This window comes from Mycena indigotica (genome assembly GCF_014461135.1).
Source record: "Mycena indigotica strain 171206Taipei chromosome Unknown Mind.scaff0009, whole genome shotgun sequence".
NCBI classification, from domain to species: Eukaryota; Fungi; Basidiomycota; class Agaricomycetes; order Agaricales; family Mycenaceae; genus Mycena; species Mycena indigotica.
The window spans coordinates 3,991,859-4,012,081 of NW_023503008.1; the positions used below are offsets into that span (position 1 = coordinate 3,991,859).

At 54.1% G+C, this 20,223-nt stretch overlaps 3 protein-coding genes across 3 annotated transcripts; 1 reads left to right on the plus strand and 2 right to left on the minus strand.

Annotated features, from left to right (window-relative positions):
• Window positions 1–7,790: 7,790 nt before the first annotated feature.
• Window positions 7,791–8,729, minus strand: MIND_01101400 (Carboxymuconolactone decarboxylase; the record flags this gene model as incomplete). Its single annotated transcript, XM_037367582.1, has 1 exon — window positions 7,791–8,729. The coding sequence occupies one exon, from the start codon at window positions 8,727–8,729 to the stop codon at window positions 7,791–7,793; it is 939 nt and encodes a 312-aa protein (XP_037216976.1).
• Window positions 8,730–17,284: 8,555 nt separating this feature from the next.
• On the minus strand, window positions 17,285–18,778 carry MIND_01101500 (Carboxymuconolactone decarboxylase; the record flags this gene model as incomplete). The annotated part of the gene is made up of 1 exon (XM_037367583.1): window positions 17,285–18,778. The coding sequence occupies one exon, from the start codon at window positions 18,776–18,778 to the stop codon at window positions 17,285–17,287; it is 1,494 nt and encodes a 497-aa protein (XP_037216977.1).
• Window positions 18,736–19,965, plus strand: MIND_01101600 (Mitochondrial distribution and morphology protein 12; the record flags this gene model as incomplete). The annotated part of the gene is made up of 1 exon (XM_037367584.1): window positions 18,850–19,965. Exon 1 carries the CDS (start codon window positions 18,862–18,864, stop codon window positions 19,963–19,965), a length of 1,104 nt encoding a protein of 367 aa, XP_037216978.1. The 5' UTR covers window positions 18,850–18,861.
• Between the last annotated feature and the right edge of the window lie 258 nt (window positions 19,966–20,223).

Here is a 20,223-nt window from a genome sequence, read left to right on the forward strand (position 1 = left end):
GAAAAGTACTAACCGCGCAAGTACAAAGCTGCCCTCTACTAAACACGAATAGACGCAAGCTGTTCCGCGGGTGACGCAGCCAAACTCTCGTTTGAGACGAGTAGTACCCGCCGATAAAGGATACAAACCGTAGCAGACTCCCATTTAAACATGTCAGCGAGAACGGAGTCAACGACAAAGTACTTACCGCGCAACTGGGCCCGGTCAGATTACCGGGTCGAAGCGCCGAGACTGACATCACAGTTCGATGCAGGCGCAGAGGAATGGGTTGAAGGACGGCAGTAGAGCTGGTAGAAGAGTCAGAGTTGAAGCAAATGAAGTCTAAATAGTAGATGCTTACTTGGGCCGTGGCAGCGTTGAAGTTGCCGACGCAAGCGCTGGACGAGGCAGCAGCCTCAATGGCCCGCAAACATATGGAGCCGCCAGAAAGCAAGCCGCGGTGGTCAGCCAAGACGGCGAGTTCGGCCCGGGTTAGCTTGTTCCTTCGGGCTCGCAACAAGCCAGCGTTCGCGACCAGCTCGGGAAAACGCGTCAAGGCGGGCGCGTGTTGGTGGTTAGAAGAAGGTACAGCCTCAAGCAGGCACGTGCTCGTTGACAGCGGCCTTTTGCCGTCATCTTCCACCCGCCCGGGCTCGAAACGGCCCTCTGTCGTGCTCTCAAACTCACAACGGACTCTTTCGCTGCCGCGACGGGGCGAACACACTCAGCATCTATCTACGTCGGCACTATCTCAGGCTAACTCGCCACTCTTGGGCATATCTCGCAAGTCCGACGCCAACTCCCAAGTCACCACTGCCCACCAAACAAGCCGCATTGCCGCCAGCTATGACCCAAGTCACCAAATCGCCGGCTTCGTCTCCCGCGTTCAATGCCGCTCTTCCACGCCAAGGTCTATCTTGCCCTGAATATCACAGTAAGTCTTTGCAAATAGTCTCCAGCTGCGACCGAAAATGCTTACGCTGACGACTATACTCCAAACCCGCCGTACCGACGTATCTCACCAAAGCCCCAAGCTGCTTCATCGCCGGCAATTAGCAGAGCCAGCCCGACTGCGCCAATTCTGGCCGAAGAGACCTATAACGAGTTAATGGTCCAAGACACAAGCCTAAATCGCCATAACACGTACTTGGGCAGTCAAAAATGGCCTCTTTGAACCCCGCAACGACTCCAAAGCAACCGTAAATCGCGCCAAAACTGCAGTCAGGTCAGTACAAGCAGAACGGCAGGAATTGAACGCGCGATAACGGCCCCTTCTCTCAGCGTTCAAGTTGGCGGGTAGCTCTGGCGAAAACTAACGGTGTGCTGCGAACACTACAACAAGGTCAGCAAAACTCGTGAGTGAGCGAGATGAAGCGAACGAGCTGGATAAATGGGATGGGAGAGTCGGCGGGAATGCGGTCTGGGGAACGGTAAGCATGCTCAGCTACTTGAACGAGAGAAAAAGCGCGCTCACCTATTGTCAGTGCACAGTTTCGCCTCCAACGCGCAAGGCCATGCGCTAACACCCGTCGTCGACGATGCCCAAACAAACTACAAGATTGTCAGCAGGACGGTGGGAAATGAGTGAAGGGAATCAAACAAGGGTGGTCGGCGGGATATGGGAGTCGACCACAACTAGAGAACGGTAAGCAGGATACACAACGATGGGGGGAAACTGTACTTGCAAAACCAACGACACGCGCCACCGTCTGCAAACTCTAAGAGCGTCAGCACAACGTTGCGGGACGCGAGCAAGTGAGGCGAATTAGGATAATCTGGGGAACGGTAAGCGTGCTCAATGACGACGAGAGGATGATTTACTGACTGTTCAGAAGAGAACAGCGATGAATCGAAGGCTGAGTGGAACATGTGAGGAATGGGGTTGGGATTGGAAAGGGACGAGCAATGACACGTGAGGTTGACAATCGAAGATGGTGGGAGGAAAGAAAGAGGGGGTTGCGCAACAGTTGAAGGCCACGGCCTTATATACTCTTAGCGAGTGGGGCTTCCATAACGCATCACCGCCCGGGCTGGACAGTGTCGTTATCGTTGCAATGATCATTTCTGGAATGGATGAAATGTCAGTCTAGAATGCGTAAGCGAGCTATTTTGAAACGTGGGCTAGCTAGGGAAAGTACTTGCGAGTATCTCTGAGGCAGAATGTGAATAGATTAAGCACAGAATGGGTGCTCAACTCATGAAATAACAAACCAGGGATCGAGTCGAAACTGGGTTGGGAGAGAGGCTTGCGAGACCCCAATAGACGCGGCACAACCTACAACACGGCTATACCTGTCAAATGGAGTCGTTGCAGTGCTTGATCGCCCGCCCGTGCTTGGTAACACGGGAATCAGCACGTGCGGCGGCAATATTTGGCCAAGATCAGACGTTGACGACGACTAGTGAACAATCAGGCAACTGTTCAGGGAAATGAAACTTCATTCCCACCTTCCGGCACATTTAATCGGGCAATATGGGCCACACTTGCTGCAGCGATGCAAAATCTGGATATTGCAGTTGCGACGCAAACAGTTGTGCATCGCAAGGGCTGATAAGGCTCGGATATAGGTGGTAGACCAGGACTTCATAATCTCTTAAAATTGTCTGATTTGACCCCAGTCAAAATGTGTGAGGCTCGATGATTCCGAGGTGTACCGGGGGGATTACCTGATTTGGATTCAGGTGTGAGTGGTGATGGCGATAGAAAGTTGAGCGGCGAGAGGTAACGCGTCCCAGAGAAAATCTGGCATGCGGCGCGTCGAAAACGCGTTGTTTTCGCCAGATTATTGGTGTCAAACTTGTTCAAAAAGGAAAATAAAGGCTGCTATGCAAAAGCAAAAGCGTTGAACGCGTCAGCAACAAGGGTGAAAGGCCAGCAGCCACCTGAGCAAGGAGACCATACTTTCTGACTGAGTCGGGTAAAGATCGCGTGCACCCCCCCGCCTGTCACCTGTTGCCATTCATATCTGCCGCTTCCTTTCCGTGGTATGGTAACGAGACCCTGAGTGCTCCCTGAAACGCCGCCCGAGCTCCATTGGCGGTGCTCGCTTCAGCTCGCTTCCCTGACCCTGGCCGCGACCACCGGACGATGCCGGAAAGGCCAAAATAACTCCGCGGTAACTTGGCGCGCGCCACCATGGGCTCTACTACTCCCACCAACTTTGGAGTGGACTTGCGATGGAAATGCGTACCCTCTCACGACTGGCCCGTATCTACTCACGGTCATGGTGATGCTCGCCGCTTCACGGGCAAGCCGCCCGATGGCTCACAACGATCTCCGCCCGCAATCAATCACATATTATCACATCTACGGCATGATCACTCATCAAACCCGTGCTTGTCAACAAGGTCACGCCCTCTTCCTGGTTGTCTCCGCTCCACCACAATCCCTCTCGTCGTCACCCTCGACAACCTCTCTCTTCGATGTCGCCGCCTCCATCCTGCTCGTATGTTTGCCTTCTTCTGCATTCCTCCCTCGTTACTGACCAACACTTTCTAGCGTGTTTTCTGTGCCCAAAACTGAGGCCGCCGCCCAGCGAAGGCGTTCTCAAGCCCAGCCAACCCATCAACGTCCTTGAACTTGGTCTGCAGAGCCTCGCTCGACTCAGCCATGGTTAGTACCTCACCTTCCTCTTCTTTATTCCCTTCACTGACCGTGTTTTTTCAGTCGTCTGCGACTTCTTGCAGACGGGGAGCGCCAACTTGAGCTTGGACTTGGCAGTCAAGCCCCCTTCCGCTCCTTCAAATTCTTTACGCGAGCGACGTTTCCACGATCACGACGGCATATACGGCAGCGAAAATTTACACCACCACCACACGACACTGACCCACTCGGAGCGTAGCTCTCTTCAACTCCTCCGAGTCGTCATTGTTGTTGAAGACTATGGAGAGCGCCAACTTGAACCCTCGACCTGCTTCAGGCTACCGTGACCAACAGCTCCACCACCATGCATGTCCTTGCGCTTGGCACCGCCGCCGCCTCTGCCAGTGGCTCGTAAGTCTTCCCTCTGTTGGACTCTCCAGCGTGCTAATTTGTTTCTTTACAGACAGGCCTAGCGAACGCTGACCGTGGCTTCAAGCGGGTTGTGACTGCCCTCTGGCTCTGCATCAAGGGCTTGTTTCCCGATATCAACATCCTCCTTGCCCGTTGTTCTAAGGCGGGGCCCTTTGGTGCCGGTTCAAACCAAGGTTTGTGGACTTTTACTTGCTTTCTTCACTTGGTTGATGTTCCGTCTTCAGAATCAACCCTTTGCGCTAACATTCCCTTTCGGCGGCGTCAATCTGCTGCGACCATCCCCTCCGCCAGCAGCAATGTGCGAGTCCAACGACCTCCCACTCGTATTCTTGGCCATCATGACCTGAGCTACTCTCGACAGGGATGCGAGGCATCATCACTGTTCTCGACGCAGCTGTGAGTACTTATGCCTTTCCCTTTTGATCATTTGTTCATCTTCAACAGAAACCAGCGCGCTAAGTGTCATCCCGAGTAAAGCTTTCAAGCTTTTGCTCTGCCGCTGTTGTTGGGACTGGTAAGTTTATTCAAGCCAGCTTTCTTGCCATTGTGACATCGCTTTTCCAGTTGTCTTGTCCCTGTCTATGCGGCGTCAGCACTCTGGCTTGTGAAATCATGCATCTTCTCTGGTGCTCGTGTCCGCGATGGGGGGAACCTTTGCAACACCTTGTGGGTTGATCTTCACTGCTGTATGCTCTCAGCAGCTCACCACTCGTAGCTCTGTCCGTCCCCAATACCGCTGTTGCCTGCGTCTCAACGCTCCGCCATGCCAACAAATTTGCCGGCTGCCTTGGCGAAATTTAGGGATCGCCAGACGATTACGTAAGCAGTTCGAGCCCCACCCTAGGACGAGTAATAACTGACTTTTTTTTCAGGATTTTTGACCCGCCAGAGGCACATAGCGCCTCTCGCACAGCGTTGTCAGATGCTGAGGATTTTGCCTCAGCACAGCTCGCAGTTGCCTGCCGACTTGACCGCTTGATTTGGAGACCTCAAGCCCATTACGTAAGCGGTTCGACTCCCAAACAAAACATAATAATTAACTGACTTTTTTCCAGGATTTTGACCGGAGGCACATCCTGTCCCTACCGCAACCACCTCGGATGCTGGGGCTTTTTGCCTAGCATCCCTCGCTGTTCCACGCTGATTGTACCGACACTGTCTGCATTACGTAAGCAGTTCGATCCCCGCCAAAACGTGAAAAATAATTGACTTTTTTGTTCAGGTTTTGACCTGCCGGAGGCATGTTCAGTTTCATCGGATGCTGGAGCTTGTGCTCCCACATTCCTTGTCTCCCACCTCCACTTCCTCGGTGCAGGTTATTTCCATATTTGGATTCTGCCGAGCCCGGCATCGGCCGCCGCTGATCCCATCATCAAATATTGATGGTATTCTGGTGAGCATTCTGGCTGACTTTTTCCAGCATTCAAGGCTCACTTTTTCACAGGGTTTTGCCACCGGAGGCGCACAAGCCGCCCTGGACTTCAAAGCTTTCGGCTGTGTGGTTTCCTCACAGGCCCCCCTGCCCTGCCAGTTGACCACGGGTTGATGCCATCATCACGATTTGATGGTATTTTGGTGAGCATTCTGACCCGCTTTTTTCTGATTCAAGGCTCACTTTTTTGCAGGGCCTTGCCGCCGGAGGCGCGCATGCCGCCCCGGCCTGCAAAGTTCTCGGCTGTGTGGTGTACACACGGCCACACTTCTCTTTCATGTCCCGCCATCATCTCCTGCCTCCCGGCCGGCCCTCACTTCCTCGCGTTGACCATGGACTTCCGGCCAACACGCCCGAACAACCTTCCGAGTCTGACCATCACCGAGCTACACCCTTCGCGACAACTCTCCCTCACGGCGAACACGCTCAGCCTGTTAATGCCGGGCGTCATATTCCTGGTCCGGCCTTGCTGCATGCTGCCATCATCCCCTGCGATAATATTGGCCATCACATCCTTCAAGCTCGGCCTATCCTTTCCCAAACATACCACCACATCATCTGGCGGCCAGCCGGCCTGCTCTGCGTCCTACCCTTCCGAGTCAACCGCCCACCCTCCTTGGCCATCAATTTCGATGGTCCACCCGTTGACGAGATGGATGGGCCGAGGGAAAGTTATCATCCGGCACCTGGTTGCCCGGCCACCTGCGTCACGTTCCCTCCCGGCCCGGACCCCTCAAGGTGGGCATCAACCGCCTGCTCGGGGAGCTGGCCCCGTTCCCTTTCTTGCCGGCACGTCCTTTGGCTACTGTCTCCGCGGGATACATGTCTGCGTTCACTCAGCTCTTACTACAATCCCCCCGTTCGGCCGTTGCTTTCATACCCACCGTGACAATCGACTCCAAACGTGTCATTGTGCCGAGGCGCCTTGACGCCACGGGCCGAGGGCTGTGGTTGGCGGATTAGCCTCGCGACGGCGGACTTGCTCCACCTTCCCGCGGGATAATCTCGGCCATCAACTTCCTGGGACGCCGCGGGCGGGCAATTTCTGGAGTTGGAGGGCAACGAGATGGTGGCCGCGTCGTTTCCTGCCACGTTCACTCAGTCCGGACCTTCCTTCCCGACTGCCCGCCAACCTTTGCAACGACTCAGCCGTGTCACATTCTGTCACCGGCCTGCTGCCTTCAAGTTTGCGGCCGCTCCACCCTCTGGCTGCGCGTGTCACACCTCCTGCCCGCCCGACTCCTCCGCTTGCCGGCCCGCCCTTTGCCGTCGACTCCCGTCTTGCCCCTCCGGGCTTTTGCGACAGCTTCGGCAACACGTCTGGCCATCAACCAGCTGAAAGCGTGGACTTGGGCACATTTTGGCCGTTGCGCCGTTACTTTGTAAGTGCATTTTAGTGTTAAAGAGCTCAATTTTTTTGCAGGTTCGAACCGCCGGAGGCCCGCGTGAGGGAGGGCGATGAACGGAGCGTGCTTAGCGCTCTGTCGCTGTTGCGGAGGACTTGGTGTCGGAATGAATGAACCGGGCCGGGTGGATCAAACGCGTCGCGACGCGTCTTAGTAGCGCGCCTGGATGTTATCAATAGGCCAATACATGACTTTACACTGTTCTATGCCTGCCCGGAGTGCCCGAAAGTTACTCCAAAACCCTGTCTCCCCCAAACGATGCCCGAGACTGCCGTTAGACGGGTCCAAAACCTCAAATTTTCTCCCCCAGTAGGTTTAACTCGTGACTTTTTAGAGGTCCGTCGCGAGGAAAAGAGGTATATTAGAGGGGTCCCTCGCTCTCGCGACTTGGCGAGCGAGCGCGACTTAGCGTTGGAGCGGCGTGCAAGCGGGGGTAACATTTGACATGTGAAATATTTGAGGGTGGAGAGCGATACACACATGATCTGCGCTGCACGCGTGCTGAAGAGAGTTATACTACTGGAAGAAGGGCAGACGCACGGCATAGCGAATTGAACGTTGAAGAGAGAAAGAAGGGATAGGGCTTATGTGATCGACGCGCTGGGTCACGATGGCAATTTATACGAGTCACAGACAATGACACCATCGATAAGATCGTAATCTTGGACAAAGTGTTTCTTGTTCTTTGAACAGTGCTTCTTGTTCCTTGTGCAGTGCTTTTTGTTTTTTGTACAAGGTCTTTTTTTGTTCTTTGTACAATTACAACTAGATGTACATTTGTTCGTCGTCAAGCCAAATAATGCCTCTTCCCAGGTCACAACCCCTTCAGGAATGCGCTCACGACTTCCCAGTATTTCTCTGTTTCGTCGATCATCGGAAGATGACCCGCGCCCGGCAATCTCGGCGAAGTCGACCTTGGCAGCTGGCGTAGCTTCAAGCCATTTTTCGCGCAATCCTTTCATTCCAGCTGCAACTTTACCCCCGCCATCGAGCTCGCCGGCAACAAGCAGCACTTTGGTTTTGACATCGCTGTGCAGCAAATCGACGCCGTCTTCTGAAAGCGGTTTGAGTAGGTCGTCGACGACATGAGAGCGCCTGCTCCGAGCTCGAAAGCGGGGATGCTGGTGGTCGCAATCATTTTCTTGATTGTTTCTGTCCTTCCGTATCTCGAACCTCCTTGTCCACATTTGGACGGAGAAGGGAACCAGCGGTCAACAGTCACACTAGCTAGCTCCTCGATGCCTTTTGTTTTTGCAAGGGCAATACGTTCTTGCCATGCTTCCGCATTCCCTGGAGCAGTTTTGGGCCCCGTATCACATGAAATAACGCCTTCTGTGAGCGTGGGATAGAGTGCACCAAAGGCTAGAGCGGCAGCACCCCCCTTGCGAGACACCGATGACGCATTTGACCTTTCCTGACGGAATAAGAATGGAAATGAGATGAGCCAGATCATGTGCGAGGAGAGGGATAGTGCACGGCGCTGCCGAAACAGACGACTGGCCATGACCCGTTGAGAATGGAGGAGGATGTTGTAGGTGCCTTTGAACGGCCAATTCGGGGCTGACGAAGCCGGTGCAATTATGTGTGGGACAATCCATTCCCACATCCCCTCGTCCGTGAGCAATGAATTTGAGAAGGCAATCCAAGGAGCATTGGGGTGGGTGACGAGTGTTATGGCATGAATGTTGACGTTGGGCGCCAGCTCGATTGTGTGTTCAGTGCTGTCGACTGGCCATGGAACGACATCGTCAGAAGATCCGGCTATGTCCAAAGAGACCAAGAAGCGCGAGACCATGTTGTAGGTTGCGACCACTGCGGCAGCTTCAACCAGCAAATCTGCGACATCGAGATTAACACTCGATGCAAGTGGTTGGAGGTGCTGTTGTAAATCGGACATGACATCCTGCGGAACCTTCACGTGTACAGTGCTGTGGTCGGCAAAGGCCAGGGCAGCGGAATAGAGAGGGGAGAGGACATTCAGTTGAGGGGGTGGATAGTATCGCGAATGGCCCAAAGTTGAGAAGTCGTGAGGCCATGGGAACGGCCAACATGCTCATGGTGAATCCATTCGTAAGCTGCATGATTTCTTGCGGCGACTCGGATCTCGGACGTCGCCTGGACCAACTGCACATTGGCCCTCCGACTTGCGTATCACGCTGACGACTTCGCCGCTCATAACGACGACGAGGGCAGCGCGCGCGTCGCAACGACGAGCTCATTGCGCAGACCACAAATGGATCAGCCCCAAACTCACGCGCCAGTCAAGTCTCAGCAAAAGTCAATATTCATCAACTAGAGAACAACAAAAAAAACAGTAACAACTCTGCAGTAACATGAGTCTCAGAGGACAACGGACAAGAAAAGCTTACCTTGCTCCCAAAGCAAGTCCACCATTACTCTCGCCACCCTCGAGCAAATAAATGCCTGCGCACAATCTGCAGCGACGACATCAGCTTAATCATAAAATGAGCGTCCAAACTCACGCGTCGCACAGTCAATCGCGGCCTTGTCGTCATCAGCCCCAATTTTTCCAACGGCTATCGGGGACAACGGGAAACGCGTCGTTGTCTGGGAAGCAGAAAGAGTATGTCAGCGCCGCCAAATCGAGTCAAAGTACTCACATAGATTCATTGCACTCCCGCACGTTCAAAGCAACAAGAACTCTGGAAATATCAGTGTTGCCGACTGGTACCGCGCTCGCGAGTGACTACTATCCCGCATCCATCTTGAATAACGGTGCTTGTCAACGCGTTGTTATCCAGACTGTCCAGGCGTGTCAGCGGAAATAAAGGGAGTCGAAGAAAAGTACTAACCGCGCAAGTACAAAGCTGCCCTCTACTAAACACGAATAGACGCAAGCTGTTCCGCGGGTGACGCAGCCAAACTCTCGTTTGAGACGAGTAGTACCCGCCGATAAAGGATACAAACCGTAGCAGACTCCCATTTAAACATGTCAGCGAGAACGGAGTCAACGACAAAGTACTTACCGCGCAACTGGGCCCGGTCAGATTACCGGGTCGAAGCGCCGAGACTGACATCACAGTTCGATGCAGGCGCAGAGGAATGGGTTGAAGGACGGCAGTAGAGCTGGTAGAAGAGTCAGAGTTGAAGCAAATGAAGTCTAAATAGTAGATGCTTACTTGGGCCGTGGCAGCGTTGAAGTTGCCGACGCAAGCGCTGGACGAGGCAGCAGCCTCAATGGCCCGCAAACATATGGAGCCGCCAGAAAGCAAGCCGCGGTGGTCAGCCAAGACGGCGAGTTCGGCCCGGGTTAGCTTGTTCCTTCGGGCTCGCAACAAGCCAGCGTTCGCGACCAGCTCGGGAAAACGCGTCAAGGCGGGCGCGTGTTGGTGGTTAGAAGAAGGTACAGCCTCAAGCAGGCACGTGCTCGTTGACAGCGGCCTTTTGCCGTCATCTTCCACCCGCCCGGGCTCGAAACGGCCCTCTGTCGTGCTCTCAAACTCACAACGGACTCTTTCGCTGCCGCGAACGGCGAGCACACTCAGCATCTATCTACGTCGGCACTATCTCAGGCTAACTCGCCACTCTTGGGCATATCTCGCAAGTCCGACGCCAACTCCCAAGTCACCACTGCCCACCAAACAAGCCGCATTGCCGCCAGCTATGACCCAAGTCACCAAATCGCCGGCTTCGTCTCCCGCGTTCAATGCCGCTCTTCCACGCCAAGGTCTATCTTGCCCTGAATATCACAGTAAGTCTTTGCAAATAGTCTCCAGCTGCGAGCGAAAATGCTTACGCTGACGACTATACTCCAAACCCGCCGTACCGACGTATCTCACCAAAGCCCCAAGCTGCTTCATCGCCGGCAATTAGCAGAGCCAGCCCGACTGCGCCAATTCTGGCCGAAGAGACCTATAACGAGTTAATGGTCCAAGACACAAGCCTAAATCGCCATAACACGTACTTGGGCAGTCAAAAATGGCCTCTTTGAACCCCGCAACGACTCCAAAGCAACCGTAAATCGCGCCAAAACTGCAGTCAGGTCAGTACAAGCAGAACGGCAGGAATTGAACGCGATAACGGCCCCTTCTCTCAGCGCGTTCAAGTTGGCGGGTAGCTCTGGCGAAAACTAACGTGTGCTGCGAACACTACAACAAGGTCAGCAAAACTCGTGAGTGAGCGAGATGAAGCGAACGAGCTGGATAAATGGGATGGGAGAGTCGGCGGGAATGCGGTCTGGGGAACGGTAAGCATGCTCAGCTACTTGAACGAGAGAAAAAAGCGCTCACCTATTGTCAGTGCACAGTTTTCGCCTCCCAACGCGCAAGGCCATGCGCTAACACCCGTCGTCGACGATGCCCAAACAAACTACAAGATTGTCAGCAGGACGGTGGGAAATGAGTGAAGGGAATCAAACAAGGGTGGTCGGCGGGATATGGGAGTCGACCACAACTAGAGAACGGTAAGCAGGATACACAACGATGGGGGGAAACTGTACTTGCAAAACCAACGACACGCCCCCGTCTGCAAACTCTAAGAGCGTCAGCACAACGTTGCGGGACGCGAGCAAGTGAGGCGAATTAGGATAATCTGGGGAACGGTAAGCGTGCTCAATGACGACGAGAGGATGATTTACTGACTGTTCAGAAGAGAACAGCGATGAATCGAAGGCTGAGTGGAACATGTGAGGAATGGGGTTGGGATTGGAAAGGGACGAGCAATGACACGTGAGGTTGACAATCGAAGATGGTGGGAGGAAAGAAAGAGGGGGTTGCGCAACAGTTGAAGGCCACGGCCTTATATACTCTTAGCGAGTGGGGCTTCCATAACGTACACCGCCCGGGCTGGACAGTGTCGTTATCGTTGCAATGATCATTTCTGGAATGGATGAAATGTCAGTCTAGAATGCGTAAGCGAGCTATTTTGAAACGTGGGCTAGCTAGGGAAAGTACTTGCGAGTATCTCTGAGGCAGAATGTGAATAGATTAAGCACAGAATGGGTGCTCAACTCATGAAATAACAAACCAGGGATCGAGTCGAAACTGGGTTGGGAGAGAGGCTTGCGAGACCCCAATAGACGCGGCACAACCTACAACACGGCTATACCTGTCAAATGGAGTCGTTGCAGTGCTTCGATCGCCCGCCCGTGCTTGGTAACACGGGAATCAGCATGCGCGGCGGCAATATTTGGCCAAGATCGTACGTTGACGACGACTAGTGAACAATCAGGCAACTGTTCAGGGAAATGAAACTTCATTCCCACCTTCCGGCACATTTAATCGGGCAATATGGGCCACACTTGCTGCAGCGATGCAAAATCTGGATATTGCAGTTGCGACGCAAACAGTTGTGCATCGCAAGGGCTGATAAGGCTCGGATATAGGTGGTAGACCAGGACTTCATAATCTCTTAAAATTGTCTGATTTGACCCCAGTCAAAATGTGTGAGGCTCGATGATTCCGAGGTGTACCGGGGGGGATTACCTGATTTGGATTCAGGTGTGAGTGGTGATGGCGATAGAAAGTTGAGCGGCGAGAGGTAACGCGTCCCAGAGAAAATCTGGCATGCGGCGCGTCGAAAACGCGTTGTTTTCGCCAGATTATTGGTGTCAAACTTGTTCAAAAAGGAAAATAAAGGCTGCTATGCAAAAGCAAAAGCGTTGAACGTCAGCAACAAGGGTGAAAGGCCAGCAGCCACCTGAGCAAGGAGACCATACTTTCTGACTGAGTCGGGTAAAGATCGCGTGCACCCCCCGCCTGTCACCTGTTGCCATTCATATCTGCCGCTTCCTTTCCGTGGTATGGTAACGAGACCCTGAGTGCTCCCTGAAACGCCGCCCGAGCTCCATTGGCGGTGCTCGCTTCAGCTCGCTTCCCTGACCCTGGCCGCGACCACCGGACGATGCCGGAAAGGCCAAAATAACTCCGCGGTAACTTGGCGCGCGCCACCATGGGCTCTACTACTCCCACCAACTTTGGAGTGGACTTGCGATGGAAATGCGTACCCTCTCACGACTGGCCCGTATCTACTCACGGTCATGGTGATGCTCGCCGCTTCACGGGCAAGCCGCCCGACGGCCTCACAACGATCTCCGCCCGCAATCAATCACATATTATCACATCTACGGCATGATCACTCATCAAACCCGTGCTTGTCAACAAGGTCACGCCCTCTTCCTGGTTGTCTCCGCTCCACCACAATCCCTCTCGTCGTCACCCTCGACAACCTCTCTCTTCGATGTCGCCGCCTCCATCCTGCTCGTATGTTTGCCTTCTTCTGCATTCCTCCCTCGTTACTGACCAACACTTTCTAGCGTGTTTTCTGTGCCCAAAACTGAGGCCGCCGCCCAGCGAAGGCGTTCTCAAGCCCAGCCAACCCATCAACGTCCTTGAACTTGGTCTGCAGAGCCTCGCTCGACTCAGCCATGGTTAGTACCTCACCTTCCTCTTCTTTATTCCCTTCACTGACCGTGTTTTTTCAGTCGTCTGCGACTTCTTGCAGACGGGGAGCGCCAACTTGAGCTTGGACTTGGCAGTCAAGCCCCCTTCCGCTCCTTCAAATTCTTACGCGAGCGACGTTTCCACGATCACGACGGCATATACGGCAGCGAAAATTTACACCACCACCACACGACACTGACCCACTCGGAGCGTAGCTCTCTTCAACTCCTCCGAGTCGTCATTGTTGTTGAAGACTATGGAGAGCGCCAACTTGAACCCTCGACCTGCTTCAGGCTACCGTGACCAACAGCTCCACCACCATGCATGTCCTTGCGCTTGGCACCGCCGCCGCCTCTGCCAGTGGCTCGTAAGTCTTCCCTCTGTTGGACTCTCCAGCGTGCTAATTTGTTTCTTTACAGACAGGCCTAGCGAACGCTGACCGTGGCTTCAAGCGGGTTGTGACTGCCCTCTGGCTCTGCATCAAGGGCTTGTTTCCCGATATCAACATCCTCCTTGCCCGTTGTTCTAAGGCGGGGCCCTTTGGTGCCGGTTCAAACCAAGGTTTGTGGACTTTTACTTGCTTTCTTCACTTGGTTGATGTTCCGTCTTCAGAATCAACCCTTTGCGCTAACATTCCCTTTCGGCGGCGTCAATCTGCTGCGACCATCCCCTCCGCCAGCAGCAATGTGCGAGTCCAACGACCTCCCACTCGTATTCTTGGCCATCATGACCTGAGCTACTCTCGACAGGGATGCGAGGCATCATCACTGTTCTCGACGCAGCTGTGAGTACTTATGCCTTTCCCTTTTGATCATTTGTTCATCTTCAACAGAAACCAGCGCGCTAAGTGTCATCCCGAGTAAAGCTTTCAAGCTTTTGCTCTGCCGCTGTTGTTGGGACTGGTAAGTTTATTCAAGCCAGCTTTCTTGCCATTGTGACATCGTTTTTCCAGTTGTCTTGTCCCTGTCTATGCGGCGTCAGCACTCTGGCTTGTGAAATCATGCATCTTCTCTGGTGCTCGTGTCCGCGATGGGGGGAACCTTTGCAACACCTTGTGGGTTGATCTTCACTGCTGTATGCTCTCAGCAGCTCACCACTCGTAGCTCTGTCCGTCCCCAATACCGCTGTTGCCTGCGTCTCAACGCTCCGCCATGCCAACAAATTTGCCGGCTGCCTTGGCGAAATTTAGGGATCGCCAGACGATTACGTAAGCAGTTCGAGCCCCACCCTAGGACGAGTAATAACTGACTTTTTTTTCAGGATTTTTGACCCGCCAGAGGCACATAGCGCCTCTCGCACAGCGTTGTCAGATGCTGAGGATTTTGCCTCAGCACAGCTCGCAGTTGCCTGCCGACTTGACCGCTTGATTTGGAGACCTCAAGCCCATTACGTAAGCGGTTCGACTCCCAAACAAAACATAATAATTAACTGACTTTTTTCCAGGATTTTGACCCGCCGGAGGCACATCCTGTCCCTACCGCAACCACCTCGGATGCTGGGGCTTTTTGCCTAGCATCCCTCGCTGTTCCACGCTGATTGTACCGACACTGTCTGCATTACGTAAGCAGTTCGATCCCCGCCGAAAACGTGAAAAATAATTGACTTTTTTGTTCAGGTTTTGACCTGCCGGAGGCATGTTCAGTTTCATCGGATGCTGGAGCTTGTGCTCCCACATTCCTTGTCTCCCACCTCCACTTCCTCGGTGCAGGTTATTTCCATATTTGGATTCTGCCGAGCCCGGCATCGGCCGCCGCTGATCCCATCATCAAATATTGATGGTATTCTGGTGAGCATTCTGGCTGACTTTTTCCAGCATTCAAGGCTCACTTTTTCACAGGGTTTTGCCACCGGAGGCGCACAAGCCGCCCTGGACTTCAAAGCTTTCGGCTGTGTGGTTTCCTCACAGGCCCCCCTGCCCTGCCAGTTGACCACGGGTTGATGCCATCATCACGATTTGATGGTATTTTGGTGAGCATTCTGACCCGCTTTTTTCTGATTCAAGGCTCACTTTTTTGCAGGGCCTTGCCGCCGGAGGCGCGCATGCCGCCCCGGCCTGCAAAGTTCTCGGCTGTGTGGTGTACACACGGCCACACTTCTCTTTCATGTCCCGCCATCATCTCCTGCCTCCCGGCCGGCCCTCACTTCCTCGCGTTGACCATGGACTTCCGGCCAACACGCCGAACAACCTTCCGAGTCTGACCATCACCGAGCTACACCCTTCGCGACAACTCTCCCTCACGGCGAACACGCTCAGCCTGTTAATGCCGGCGTCATATTCCTGGTCCGGCCTTGCTGCATGCTGCCATCATCCCCTGCGATAATATTGGCCATCACATCCTTCAAGCTCGGCCTATCCTTTCCCAAACATACCACCATCATCTGGCGAGCGGCCAGCCGGCCTGCTCTGCGTCCTACCCTTTCCGAGTCAACCGCCCACCCTCCTTGGCCATCAATTTCGATGGTCCACCCGCGTTGACGAGATGGATGGGCCGAGGGAAAGTTATCATCCGGCACCTGGTTGCCCGGCCACCTGCGTCACGTTCCCTCCCGGCCCGGACCCCTCAAGGTGGGCATCAACCGCCTGCTCGGGGAGCTGGCCCGCGTTCCCTTTCTTGCCGGCACGTCCTTTGGCTACTGTCTCCGCGGGATACATGTCTGCGTTCACTCAGCTCTTACTACAATCCCCCCCCGTTCGGCCGTTGCTTTCATACCCACCGTGACAATCGACTCCAAACGTGTCATTGTGCCGAGGCGCCTTGACGCCACGGGCCGAGGGCTGTGGTTGGCGGATTAGCCTCGCGACGGCGGACTTGCTCCACCTTCCCGCGGGATAATCTCGGCCATCAACTTCCTGGGACGCCGCGGGCGGGCAATTTCTGGAGTTGGAGGGCAACGAGATGGTGGCCGCGTCGTTTCCTGCCACGTTCACTCAGTCCGGACCTTCCTTCCCGACTGCCCGCCAACCTTTGCAACGACTCAGCCGTGTCACATTCTGTCACCGGCCTGCTGCCTTCAAGTTTGCGGCCGCTCCACCCTCTGGCTGCGCGTGTCACACCTCCTGCCCGCCCGACTCCTCCGCTTGCCGGCCCGCCCTTTGCCGTCGACTCCCGTCTTGCCCCTCCGGGCTTTTTGCGACAGCTCCGGCAACACGTCTGGCCATCAACCAGCTGAAAGCGTGGACTTGGGCACATTTTGGCCGTTGCGCCGTTACTTTGTAAGTGCATTTTAGTGTTAAAGAGCTCAATTTTTTTGCAGGTTCGAACCGCCGGAGGCCCCGCGTGAGGAGGGCGATGAACGGAGCGTGCTTAGCGCTCTGTCGCTGTTGCGGAGGACTTGGTGTCGGAATGAATGAACCGGGCCGGGTGGATCAAACGCGTCGCGACGCGTCCTTAGTAGCGCCTGGATGTTATCAATAGGCCAATACATGACTTTACACTGTTCTATGCCTGCCCGGAGTGCCCGAAAGTTACTCCAAAACCCTGTCTCCCCCAAACGATGCCCGAGACTGCCGTTAGACGGGTCCAAAACCTCAAATTTTCTCCCCCAGTAGGTTTAACTCGTGACTTTTTAGAGGTCCGTGCGCGAGGAAAAGAGGTATATTAGAGGGGTCCCTCGCTCGCGCGACTTGGCGAGCGAGCGCGACTTAGCGTTGGAGCGCGGCGTGCAAGCGGGGGTAACATTTGACATGTGAAATATTTGAGGGTGGAGACGCATACACACATGATCTGCGCCGCACGCGTGCTGAAGAGAGTTATACTACTGGAAGAAGGGCAGACGCACGGCATAGCGAATTGAACGTTGAAGAGAGAAAGAAGGGATAGGGCTTATGTGATCGACGCGCTGGGTCACGATGGCAATTTATACGAGTCACAGACAATGACACCATCGATAAGATCGTAATCTTGGACAAAGTGTTTCTTGTTCTTTGAACAGTGCTTCTTGTTCCTTGTGCAGTGCTTTTTGTTTTTTGTACAAGGTCTTTTGTTCTTTGTACAATTACAACTAGATGTACATTTGTTCGTCGTCAAGCCAAATAATGCCTCTTCCCAGGTCACAACCCCTTCAGGAATGCGCTCACGACTTCCCAGTATTTCTCTGTTTCGTCGATCATCGGAAGATGACCCGCGCCGGCAATCTCGGCGAATTCGACCTTGGCAGCTGGCGTAGCTTCAAGCCATTTTTCGCGCAATCCTTTCATTCCAGCTGCAACTTTACCCCCGCCATCGAGCTCGCCGGCAACAAGCAGCACTTTGGTTTTGACATCGCTGTGCAGCAAATCGACGCCGTCTTCTGAAAGCGGTTTGAGTAGGTCGTACGACATGAGAGCGCCTGCTCCGAGCTCGAAAGCGGGGATGCTGGTGGTCGCAATCATTTTCTTGATTGTTTCTGTCCTTCCGTATCTCGAACCTCCTTGTCCACATTTGGACGGAGAAGGGAACCAGCGGTCAACAGTCACACTAGCTAGCTCCTCGATGCCTTTTGTTTTTGCAAGGGCAATACGTTCTTGCCATGCTTCCGCATTCCCTGGAGCAGTTTTGGGCCCCGTATCACATGAAATAACGCCTTCTGTGAGCGTGGGATAGAGTGCACCAAAGGCTAGAGCGGCAGCACCCCCTTGCGAGACACCGATGACGCATTTGACCTTTCCTGACGGAATAAGAATGGAAATGAGATGAGCCAGATCATGTGCGAGGAGAGGGATAGTGCACGGCGCTGCCGAAACAGACGACTGGCCATGACCGCGTTGAGAATGGAGGAGGATGTTGTAGGTGCCTTTGAACGGCCAATTCGGGGCTGACGAAGCCGGTGCAATTATGTGTGGGACAATCCATTCCCACATCCCCTCGTCCGTGAGCAATGAATTTGAGAAGGCAATCCAAGGAGCATTGGGGTGGGTGACGAGTGTTATGGCATGAATGTTGACGTTGGGCGCCAGCTCGATTGTGTGTTCAGTGCTGTCGACTGGCCATGGAACGACATCGTCAGAAGATCCGGCTATGTCCAAAGAGACCAAGAAGCGCGAGACCATGTTGTAGGTTGCGACCACTGCGGCAGCTTCAACCAGCAAATCTGCGACATCGAGATTAACACTCGATGCAAGTGGTTGGAGGTGCTGTTGTAAATCGGACATGACATCCTGCGGAACCTTCACGTGTACAGTGCTGTGGTCGGCAAAGGCCAGGGCAGCGGAGTAGAGAGGAGAGAGGACATTTAGTTGAGGGGGGTGGATAGTATCGCGAATGGCCCAAAGTTGAGAAGTCGTGAGGCCATGGGAACGGCCAACATGCTCATGGTGAATCCATTCGTAAGCTGCATGATTTCTTGCGGCGACTCGAAGAATCATAAGCTCTCGGACGTCGCCTGGAAGCGCTCCTTTCGTGCGAATGGCGCCAAGCAGCGAATTCCAACCTTCTGCGACTGGGGGGACATGTAAAAGAGTTCCGTCAAGCGCCGTCAGTCCTCTTGCCCCTCGTCTTTCGCGTATACGGTCGGCAACGGGTGATGCGCCAGCTGCAGGAAATCGGCCTGGGACGTAACGGGACATGGAAGTTGTGGAAGATCCGTTTGCCAGTGGCCGCGGCCGCGTGGTCACATGATCAATATTTCCTGACTTCACGACCACCACCAATGTCGATTGATCTGGACTGGGATAAACTCGACGACTCCCTGGCACACAGTCTCGTTGACCTCCTAAACAGGCAGCTCAAAAGCACGCCTCGACCGTCGTTCATTGGACCGGTGGAGGTTACCTCACTTGACTTTGGCTCCGCTGCGCCAGATGTCGAGTTGGTTGACCTACGCGATATTCACCGTGACTTTCTGGAAGATGATGACTCAGAATCTGGGGGTGAACCTGTCAAGGTCACAGAAGGCGGAGACGATGATGATGGATTCGAATGGGTGTCCCGGCGGGCAGCTAACCACGGAGATGCTTTGGGCTACCACCACTTACCGCCTCATGTCAGACCCGGTGGAGTCGATATGTTTGCATCAACTCCTTCCCTGCGCACAACGCCTGATATCTGGAACGGGGGCATGAACAGTCTACCAAGTTTAGGCCCCGTTTATTCGGCCTGGCCAAATTCACCCATGTATCGTTCGCCACTCGCGCCGCCTATGGCTACCCCACCTCTCCAACGGCCACCAAGCCGGTCTTCCTCTCTCGACTCGCCTTCTCCGTCAGCGGCGCCGCCCCCACCAAATCCTTCCTCTCCAAATCTCCAACTGCACTTACACATGCATTGGCCCTCCGACTTGCGAATCACGCTGACGACTTCGCTGCTCATAAACTACCCGTCGCCCATGTTCATGTCGCTCCCCATCAAGCTCTCTGTCACAGGCCTCGTCTTCACTGGCGAAGTCGCGGTTGCCTACGAAGGCGAGCGCAAACGCGTTCACCTGTGCATTCTTGACGACATGGACCCATATGGCCCGTCCGCTGGAGTACACAGGCCAAAGCGTGACTCGCTCGACAGCAACAGCACCCCGCCAGACGTGGGCGAGGCGGACTCTTTCGAATCGGCGTATCCAAGGACAAACAACAAGCCGCTTCCCATCGGCCAGCGTCTCCTACCGTCAATTTACATCGAGAGCGAGATCGGCCAGGCGGACAAGCATGTTTTGAAAAATGTCACGCGTGTCGAGCGCTTCATCCAAGATGTCATCAGGAAAACAGTCGAGGAGGAGCTCGTATTTCCCAACTTCCATACTCTCGTTATGGGCGAGTCGTGATTTGTAAATAAAAGAGATTTATAATCCTATTCTCTTGATTGCAATGACACAGGGCCGGTGCGGTCCATGAAAGGACTAACGATGTTGCATCAGTGCAAGAGAGATACCATGATAACCAAAACCATACTTTACACAGTCCAAATGCACTCTTATCATACTGGCTTTTGACCAAACCAAGACTTAATTTCCGCCTCCATAACTTCATGCACAGCGCTGATCTGCACGCCGAGTTTTATAAGGTCTGGATTCAAGTTGGGA